This window comes from Zonotrichia albicollis, chromosome 4, assembly GCF_047830755.1.
Source record: "Zonotrichia albicollis isolate bZonAlb1 chromosome 4, bZonAlb1.hap1, whole genome shotgun sequence".
Classification (NCBI taxonomy): Eukaryota; Metazoa; Chordata; class Aves; order Passeriformes; family Passerellidae; genus Zonotrichia; species Zonotrichia albicollis.
In genome coordinates, this window is record NC_133822.1 from 62,227,467 (window position 1) to 62,237,736 (window position 10,270).

General features: G+C 44.7%; 1 protein-coding gene across 5 annotated transcripts in view; it reads right to left on the bottom strand.

Moving 5' to 3' along the window:
- The window catches only part of CADPS2 (calcium dependent secretion activator 2), a 287,443-nt gene extending 280,198 nt beyond the window's left edge, over positions 1-7,245 (bottom strand). For 2 of the 5 annotated variants that reach the window (XM_074539967.1, XM_074539966.1), the window contains exon 1: positions 6,693-7,245. In XM_074539967.1, coding sequence (XP_074396068.1) covers positions 6,693-7,016 — 324 coding nt within the window. In that variant the 5' untranslated portion in view covers positions 7,017-7,245. The remainder of the gene's footprint in view (positions 1-6,692) is intronic. The other 3 variants (XM_074539969.1, XM_074539968.1, XM_074539970.1) reach the window with 3 other exon arrangements.
- Between the last annotated feature and the right edge of the window lie 3,025 nt (positions 7,246-10,270).

Genomic DNA, 10,270 nt, shown 5'->3' on the forward strand with positions numbered 1-10,270 from the left:
ACACCATCCCATCTCCTCTAGGGACACCTCTTGGGTCACTAAAGCAAGTCTTGTCCCTGAGCTATCAGCTCTCCACTTGCAGCAAGGGAAGCAGCAGGAGGCAGGGATATGTTAAGCTGGCAAAGTAAGGGACATCTACACACAAGGTAAAAACAAGGATAATGGGAAAGTAGAACACAAATACAAAGGTACATTAAAAAAGCAAACCAATACATACTGAAAGCAACTTCAGGATAATATTCACTAGTATTAAAAAGAAATGGTGCAAAGCCAGAAAGAGAAAAACCGACTCTAATAACCAGCATGAAAATGGAAAGGCAATTGGTTAGTAGTGTCCCCAATCATGAAATGGTGACAACAGGTTTGCATGGGGGAGCAAGGGGAAAAAACTAAAAATTTGCTATGACAGAAATACACTGCTCAATAAATAGTAAACTCGCAACTAAACAGTATTTTCTGTTCTGGCAATAGTGTACAGGTAAAGACAGCATGTAATAATTGATATTTTGATACATTGCACCTCGGGCAGGTAAAGCAGTGTGGTTCAGAGAGGAAAAAAGTGTTTTCCCCAGCTTTGTTATTCCACAGCATCAGTGAGTATACTTCACAGATGATGTCTGAGAAAGTATTAAAGGCAAGATGAGTTGATTTGGTATTTCTGCCTCTCAATCACCACTTACACCAGTTCAGACAGACAAAATGCTTGAGAATAACAGCTGCAAAGGGCTTAGAAATGCAAGGCAGCCCAGCCAGACAATTCCCCCATAGAGTCCCTGAAGAGAGGGTGGCAATCAACTGATCCTTCAAACTTTCCTCCTGTCAGCTCCCCTGTAGAAAAAAGCCCTAAAAATTAGTCTTCCACAGGCACTTTGAATGGGGTATTTGCCAACAGAGTTAGCACATTTGTCAAACTGTGCAGGTGACAGAAAAAAAGAATCTGAGGTCATGCATTCAGAAAACAAAAAATAAAATTGTCCCATCCAATAATAATAACTACTCAAATTTCAAAGGCAAGTATGGGTAAAACAGGCATTGAAAACAAAGAAAAAAAAGCAGACAAAAGAAGAGAGTAATAAATTTTTCATCACAGTCGACCATGAGAGGTTTGCAGACTGTCCAAACGTGTTCACTTCATTACACAGCTGTTTACCAACACGTGGTTTTCCCAGCACACCGCCAGCTCCTGGCCAAGCCACACTGATCAATGCTGAGCTGGTGGGCCAGAAGAAGAATTTCAGATCAAAACAGAACTCTGATGGGTTGTCATTTCTGAAGTGGTGCTGATTACTAGGAAGTTTTGCTTCTCTCATCACCCTTCAGTACTTCTTCGGTCATGGCTGATTCAATCGCCCATGGGGACCAACTTTCCTACTGCAGGCAAAACCAACTTCTTCCCCAAACAGCTGGTTCTCACAGGGGTAGAAAGATCTATTTGTGAATAACCTTGCCTCAACATGTAGACAGGTCTGTAGGCTACCCTATTATGGGTTTTGACAGGATTTACCGGAACTCTCTGTACTCATTTGACTGAAAATAAAATCTATACACAGCTTAGAGCACAATGACAAGGTACTATGGGGAAAAATAATGAAATAAACTTGATTTTAAATTACTTTCTATAACACTACAAAAAGAACTGAAATTTGTAAAGTAAGCAATGAAGGTAGAATTGGAAGACATGTTCCTAGAAAGATCTTTAGCAGAATTTTGACCAGATGAACAAGTTTTATAGCTATGCTTTTTTTCTCTGAAATGTGTCTAGAGTTTCTGAAAACAATGGGTTTGGATGTATTCTCCTTGCTACCTTAGCAGTGCAGAAAGCAACATCTAATGAAGCATGTTCAGAGGCCAAGAGACAATTTTTCTTTCCCAAAACACGCTTAGCCAATAAATAAGTAGATATATACCATCAGCTCAAAAGCAAGGAGATACAGGGCTTGAGACAGAACAAAGACAAACACTGGGAATAAAACTGCAGTCCAGAGAATGAAGTCTATCCCCATAACCAGTATTTCCTGACAGTGTTATGTAGTATTATTATAAACCTCTCCTTTACAGATAAAGTCCAAGAAAGAAGAAAGAATGAATGCACAAAATTCAGATGAAAATGAATCACTGATTACTGCTCCTACTTTTGAGAATTAGCTAGAAGTCAATGCTTTTGATCTACTCATGATTTAGTAGCCGGATGGGAGAGAAGGAATGGAAGGAAAATAGGTCATCAAGCATTCAGGAAGTAAACTCAGTTATGAATTCTCAATTACTTCTAATACTATCACCTATGAAAGCAAGACTTGAATTATCAGCTCTGATGCACTAAGCCTTTCATACATTAAAAAATCTTTTTTAGCCTAGGAGTAGCCTAGCTACTTCTCCCTTAGTCTTAGATTTCTGTGTGGCTACTTGATTACTAGAGGAAATTTTAAAATGTTGAGAAAGAAAAACACAGGAAAAACAGAAAACACATCTTTTTTTTTTTTTTTTTGTGAGTTAATTGTCGCAATTTGCTGTCCCTTTCTTCCCCAGGAACTTTAACTCTGATTCACCTCCCAGATACAGAACCTGCCTTTGGTTCTGTACACTCACTAAGTACAACTGGGTGGGTACATATGGGTGTACAACTGGTTAGTATGGACAGCAGTTACCAGTTATCATCTAATCACTCAGTACATATCTACTCATATATATAATATATGTTCACATACACCCCTTTCCCTTGATGGAAGACAGTGACAAGTGAATTTTTTTCACTAAATCTCAATCTGGTGGTTTGAGATTCGGTTTGGCTAGGCTAGGAGAACAGAAGAAAGAGGAATGGGCTTAGCTAACTATTGTCTGCTCATTGTTGGGACTAGAAACAAGGAGGAGTGAAGAGGCAGAAGAAAAATTTGGTGATATATGTTTGAGGTGACTCATCAAAAAGTGATAGCTACAAAAAAGTGACAGTCTCTTTAAACTATGGACAGACAAAATTTGCTTTATAAAATAACAATATGTAATGATGCATCAATATTTCTCTGCAAGGTGGAAAATACACGACTAAATGTTCACAAATACCTATTCAAAATATGTTACTAAATACCTAAATACTAGCCCTTCTCTGTAGAGCTAACTCCATCTTCAACAGGATATGCTACCTCACCTCGAAAAACAACACCATGCTTCCGTTCCACACCGCTAATATTTGATTATTCCCCATTCTCTATCAAAAATCTACCAGCAATCAAAGTAAGATAGGATATAATAGCAGGTCATCAACTAACTCTGAACAGTTAAAAAAAGAACATTTCTATCACATATGCATCCTAGAGACTAAGGAAAAAACCAAAGAGACATATTATAAAAGTATGTGATACAGCAAACCCTGGGCTAAATTATGTTGAATTTATCATTAAAAGCAAGATAGTGGAATTGATGGACTCCAGCAAATTATGCTAGTTCTTGTTTTTTCTTAAAGTTTGATTTTCTTTTTTAGATAACCTTATCTATCACAATACAGCAGAGCTAATTTTCCTTAGCAAGAAGAAAGAAGGAAGAAGAAAGGACAACAGAGGAGTGAAACACTGCCTGCATTCAAAATCCTTTAATTACTATAACAGAGTCGTTAAGTATGGTGGTTTAAAGATATCATATAGTATATTTTAATTTGATACTAAAGCAAGAACATAAGAAGCCAGCCATACTGTAACCCAATTCCTTACTTATATTACAACGCAGTTCAAGATACTTGATATATGAATTCCATCTCATTCCCTTACTGGAAAATATGTTCCACATTAAAAAGGAAGCAAATTGCATTCCTCAATATTTGCTCAGCAATATGCCAAATGAACTGGCAGAAAGAACAAATTACTTCTGCTCTTAAGCAGGGTGGATACTATTATTAGGCTCTTGAAAGACTGCTGGTGCAAAAGCACTACAAGGAGTTCACAAGCTGAAATGACACAGCATCACAGCTCTCATTCCAAACCGTACCTTGGATAACCCATGATGGACAGGGCATGCTGCAGCCAACAGCTCCAGTGACACAACACAGGGAAGGAAGCTCAGGCCAGCTCGCAGTGGACAGCCAGCCACATGCTGTCACATGCTGTCACACAAGTCACAACTGAAGCAAAAGAGCAAGAGATCAAGTCCATATCCTATCTTAGCAGATAGAAAATTAATTCAGGAAATAAGATACACTTTTATCCCATAGAATATGAGTCACATAACGGGTAAGGTTGGAAGGGGCAACAGTGGTTCATGTGGTTCAACCTCGCTGTTTAAGCAGGGTCATCCCAGAGCACATGGCACAGGATTGCATCCAGATGGTTCTTGAATATCTCCAGTCAGGGAGACTCCACAGCCTCTCTGGGCAATCTGTTCCTGTGTGCAATCACCCGCACAGTCAAGAAGTTCTTCCTCATACTCCAGTACAGAAGTTCTTTCTCATATTCAGATGCAACTTCAGTTTCTGCCTGCCATCTCTTGTCTTACTACTTTGCACCATGAAGAAGAGCATCCTCTTGACATCCTCCCTTCAGATACTTATATCCATTGACAAGGTCCCCTCTCAGTCATCTCTTCTCCAGACCCCCTGTCACACCTCCCAAAGTGTCGTCCTTCAGGACGTGGTTTAGGACAGGTGGTTGCGCTCTCATTCCCAAGGCTGACAGGAGGCCACGGGGCAGGGCAGAGAACAGAAGTCAGACATGAGGAGGGCTCCTTCAGACATCTCTCAGCAATCCCAAACTATCAAAGCAGGTTCTCTGAACTCTCAAAACTCATGACCAGTTCTATTACCCTACATGCAATAATTTACTGGGTAATACATACAAAATTGTCAAATAAGAGGAAGGATGGTTATGTGCATTTCATTAGGCCTACAGAGAAGCGCAGCTCCTCAGAAGACTTATTTTTTGTGTTATGCCTTATTTAAATACACTATTTCCTGACCAGGAAAAGACAAGTCATCCTTGTTCTGCAGCTGAACTCCTAAATATGACAAAAGTAGCTTTGTACATACAGCAATTAATGCAAAATCCAGAGTTCACTTAAAAATAGTAATTAGTAAGAGCAATATTTAATTGTAGGTATCAAGTCAATTTTGTCAATCAGTCTGTTCATTGCTCATAGCTAAATCCACAACAGTTTTATTTCTGCATTTGCTGCACACCAGTAATCTCTTTTCATACATTTTATTAATAAAACTAATTAATACAGTAGTTATTTTTAAAACAGTTCCTATACTTAGTAACTTAGATCAGTGAGAACTTCTAAATGCTCAGTATCTTCTGCAATTGATGGCCACAAGCTGCAACTTGGAAGCTGATTAGGAAACTTTAATCAAGAGAAGGGCAATGGAGCAGTAGAGCAGGTCACACAGACAGGCTGTGAGATCTCATCCCTGGACGCTTCTGAGCCTCCTGCTTAAACCTAGGTTGATACCAACACTACATCAAGTCTGCTTTGGCTTTGTCCAGTGGGAAGTCACACTTAGAGGGATCCAGCTATCTCTTAAAAATATAATTTCTATGATGATTCCATGTTTGGCTAGGGAATTTCCAGTGGGTTGAAAATTATTATTTCAGATGTTTTTGGCTTTCTGTTTACAAAATGTCTCTATTCAGGCTCTAGAGTTTAAGTACCTAACACTTAATAAAAACAAAATAATCTTCCGGAAACAATCTTATTATTACTACTATGTTGCCACATTAACTTGTCTGAGAATTCACTAAACACAATTACCTACAAAAGGCATACTTCAGTCATGCCAAAACATTTAGAACTGGATTTTACAAACCCTTAGACATATGGAAGTATAAAATCATAAAAGCCACGTAGAATTAAATAATTTTTGTGTCCTATCACTGTCCTTCTAGAAAGTGATGTAAAACGGGGTTTTTGTTTGTTTCTTTTGTTTTGGAATAGTTTGTTTGTTTATATAACTGAAAGCAAAACCACAATTTTTAGACCAAGCGTTTCAAGAACGGAGCTTTTAAGTTGTCATCTGGAAATGTAATGCCTTAATCCAAAACTTTAGGTATTCAACAGCTGAAAATAAGAGAGAATAAGCATAAATACCTACACACACCTGCAGCTCTCAAAAGCTTGTCTTTCACGTATAAGACACAGAGAACAACTTAGGTCAATCTTCATTAGCAGGTCATTATCACCACAAGCACCCATGTTGATTGCTTCTACGTACAGAGAGAACACTCAGTAATTCATGAAACAAAATAGTTTTCTCGTTCACCTGTGTTTCATGGCTTAATTTGCTCGGGTTGGGTACAGACGGTCAGAACGCGAGCGACAGGAGGCACCTCTGGAAGGTTTAATTCCACCCATCAGGCACGGCCGAGAAGCAGGAATAAATCCTCCAGTGCAGCCCGGCCCCAGCGCGCCCGCTCCCCGCGCTCCTGCACCCTTCGCACGGCGACTTCGAGCGCAACTCTACAAACTTACACGACTTCACCCCCGCTGACGGACGGGTTTCTGAGCAGAGGGTGTGTGCGGGGCAGGGCGCGCTGACACCCAGCCCTGCAGCAGCCGCTCCCCGCGCCGCGCCGGCCGGAGCCGCGGCCCCGCGCACCTGTTGCGGGCCGGAGCGGCGCGGCGGCGGCACCGGCGGGCGGGACGGACGGCGCGGGACGGCCCGCGGGGAACGAGCGCACACGGCGGGGCAGGGGAGCGGGGAGGCGGGGGCTCACCTTCTGCTGCCGGCGGGCCATGTCCGTGGGCTGCTTGGCGTTGAAGGGGTGCGCGATGCACCTCGCGATGAACACGTAGAGCTGCAGCCGGAGCCGCTTCTCCCGCTCCTCTCGCTGCAGGCGCTCCTGCTCATCCCGGCCCTCGCTCAGCACCGAAGGGCTGGGGCTGGCTGCCCGTGCCGCCCCGGCCTCCCTGCCCCGCGAGTCCCGGGGCGGCTGCGGCAGCGAGCGCGGCGAGCCGCCGCCCGCCGCCACCAGCACGTCCCGCCGCTCCTCTTCCAGCAGCTCATCGGACTCCTCCTCGCTGGAGGAAGGGTCCAGCATCGCTCTCGGCGGGCGCGCCCCGCGGCCGGGCACGGAGCGAGGCGGGGAGCGGCGCGCACCTTTCCGGACACGTCGAGTTTACACACGGACTGTTTCCGACCCGCGGCGGCCGCCGGGCGGGAGCGGCGGGGCGGGGAGCAGAGGCGGGGTTTGGGAAGGGCGTCGAGCCTGGGTTGCCGTGGGAATTGCTCCGAGCGGCTCCCGGCGGAGGCAGGGGCGGGACCGGGGCCGGGCTAACATCTCCGCCCGCCCCGGCGAGCGCCGCGGCCCGCCAGGGTCCGGGACGGGGTCGGGCAGGCTGGGCTGGGGCTGCCGTAACACCGCAGCTGCCAACGCAGCCCAGCCCAGCGCACGGCTCGGCTCGGTTCGGTTCGGCTGCCTCGCTGTCAACGACAAGGGGCGGGGAGCCCTCAGCAGCGCTGCTCTGCTCGGGCCCTGCCTTGCCCCTCGTCCCGGGCAGCGCGGGAAGCGCGGCCGCCGCTCGCCAGCCGGCTCGGACGCACGGCGGGACTCCGTGCTGGACGGACAGAGCGGACGCTGTGCTCGCTGTGGACCCCGAGCCTCCCTGGTACCCTCTGCCAGGTGTTGGTGGGGGAATAAGAGGCATCTCAAATGGCCTCAGAATAGGATGCCACCGAAGCCGAACATTTCTGAGGTGGCGGGTGGGCTGATGCCGAAGTGTACATTGCTCTCGCAGGTTGCTTCTGTTTACAGCTTGCAGCCACAAATAGGTGGTTCACATCTGTCTGAAATATTTTTTTTTTAGACTATCTAGATGCAGATAGGTGCATAGTCTCAGTGGTTGTTGTCACAGTTAAGGCTGTGAAAAACATACAAAAGCCTACCACTAGCACTCGCTAAAATTAAACAAAAAGGGCTTCACCATATGAGAGCCAAATTTCTGGAGTCTGATCAGGGCCTCCTGGGAAGGCAGGCTGGGGGAGGGAAGGGACATCAGACTTTATGTGGATCAGGTCCTTCTCTCACTCCCTGCATACCCACAGGACCTGGTACCAGGGAAGACAAGGGAACTACTGAGCAGGAAGTATTAGGGGCCAGGAGGACAAAGGCTGGATGGATGGACTGGCACACAGAAAGGCCATGCAGCTCTAAAATGATGGCAGCTGGGGCTGTGTCCACGCTGCTCCAGGCACTGCTCATTAGCAGTGGCAAGTTTCTAAAGCCCTGTATGAAAACTCAATAAACTCAGGCAGCCAACCCGATTCTCACTGTATGAACAGAGCTGGGCTTAGAATGGTGAAAGACTCTAGTCCATTATCAATGTTTTGAAGTGCCTGGTACTGCAAATTTAGGAAAGGATCTTTAAAGATGTCAGTTATCTCCCTAGTGAGCCAGCTCTCAGAAGGTGGAATTTCTCCTGCTGTGAGCAGCAACTATTAGCTAGATGGCAGCATTAAGCATTAAGAGTCTGGGTTCTTCTGCCTCTGGATCTATACCAGGGGAATGAGGGGAACGCTGAGGGAGAGTTGTGCTAACGAACATTCTGGCTTTCTTCACACTTTGGGTGCAAAATGTAGCAGTCAAACAGAAATAGGTAAGCTATTTTTATGGGTGGCTTCTATCCTTAACATTAACTAATAGAAGTAAGCAAAGTCTGTGAAATGCAGAAAGGTAGTCAGGGAAAAACATACATGTCAACCTATTGAACATCTCTGGTCACATTTCCTCAGTGCAGTAATTGGTAAAGCCAGTTTTTGTGGGACCACCATCACCAATCACATGCCAGTGTTTGTGTCTCCATAGCAAGTAGTGCTAGTCCCATAGTAGATAAGGGATAGTTTCATAAAAAATATGGTTACTGTAAATGACTTTTTCACTAAGAGGAATAGAATTTCCACTCAGATTTGTGGATGCCTTTTGCAAAAAGTTGTTCTCATTCCACTAGCAAATAAAAATAAAGAAACACTACAAAAATCTTTCCACTAACGATATGAAAAGCATGTGAATTCTGTGAAACTTTAAAGCAGTCAGCTCCCAAACAATTTTAAATGTAATGGCTCAATCCAGCAGTGTCATCTCTGAACTACTGCTGCATTAAGGGCAGGATAATCATGTTATCATACAGAAGATTACATGACTCTTCTTTTTAGAAAAGATTATGGTCGCTCCACTGGCTGCCTGAACCCTAATGGAGGGGAGATGTCTCTCTTACTTTCTCTCACACTTTCTATCAGAACCAGAATTGTTAAGATGGACAGGAACTTTCTTAGCTCATCTAGTCCAACAGCGGAGTAGGGTCACCTCAAGCAGATTTCCCAGGACTAGGTCCAATCAAGTTTTGAACATCTGCAAGGATAAGACTCCACAATCTCCCTGGGCAATTCATGCCCATGTTTGACACTCACAATAAAAAAAGCCTTGTCCTTTGTCTAAACACAATTAATTTCCTGTATTTCATTTTGTGCCCATTACTTCTCCTTCTAGGACATAACTGAGAAGCATCTGGCTCTGTGTTCTTTATTCCCCTCCATCAGGTATTTATAAATTGATAAGATTCCCATGAGCCTCCTCTTTTCCTGTTTGAACTATCCCAGCTTTCTCAGCCTCTCCACACAGGTGCCACACTCCAAATCATTCCACCTGACCTTTTTCTTTCACCTTCCTGACCTTTTTCTTTCTTCAGCATGTCCACATTCCTCTTGTATCATGGAGACCAGCAGTCTGGATGTGGCTTCTCCAGTGCTGAGGAGAGCAGAAAGATCCGCTGGTGGCACTATTCTAATGCAGCCCAGGGTGCTGTTGGCCTTCATGGCTGCAAGGGTGCATTGCTGGCTCATGTTCAGCATGGTCTCCAGCAAAACTTAAATCTTTCTGAAAAGCTGCTTTCAGAAGCCAGCTCCTAGCCTGCACTGAGCCATGGAAGTTTTCATCTTTTAGGTGCAGGACTTCACAATTCCCCTTGTTGAGCTTCTTGAGATTCCTGTTTGTCATTTTCTCCAGCTGGTTGAGTCACACAACACTCACACAATCATGTGTTGTATCAACTACTCCTCCCAAATTCATGGTATATGCTCAGTGTCAGAGGGTGTGCTCCGTCCCATCGTCCAGGTCATTAACAGAGATGTTAAATGGCATTGCTCACAGTATCAATCCCTGGGTACAGCACTACTGATGGGCTGTCAGGTGATCTTTGTGTCAGTGATCACAGACCTTTAGGCCAGGCAGCTTCGTGTTCCCACCTAGCCTGCCTGCCCTTCATCAGTTTGTCTGTGAGACTGCTGTGGGAGAGAGAC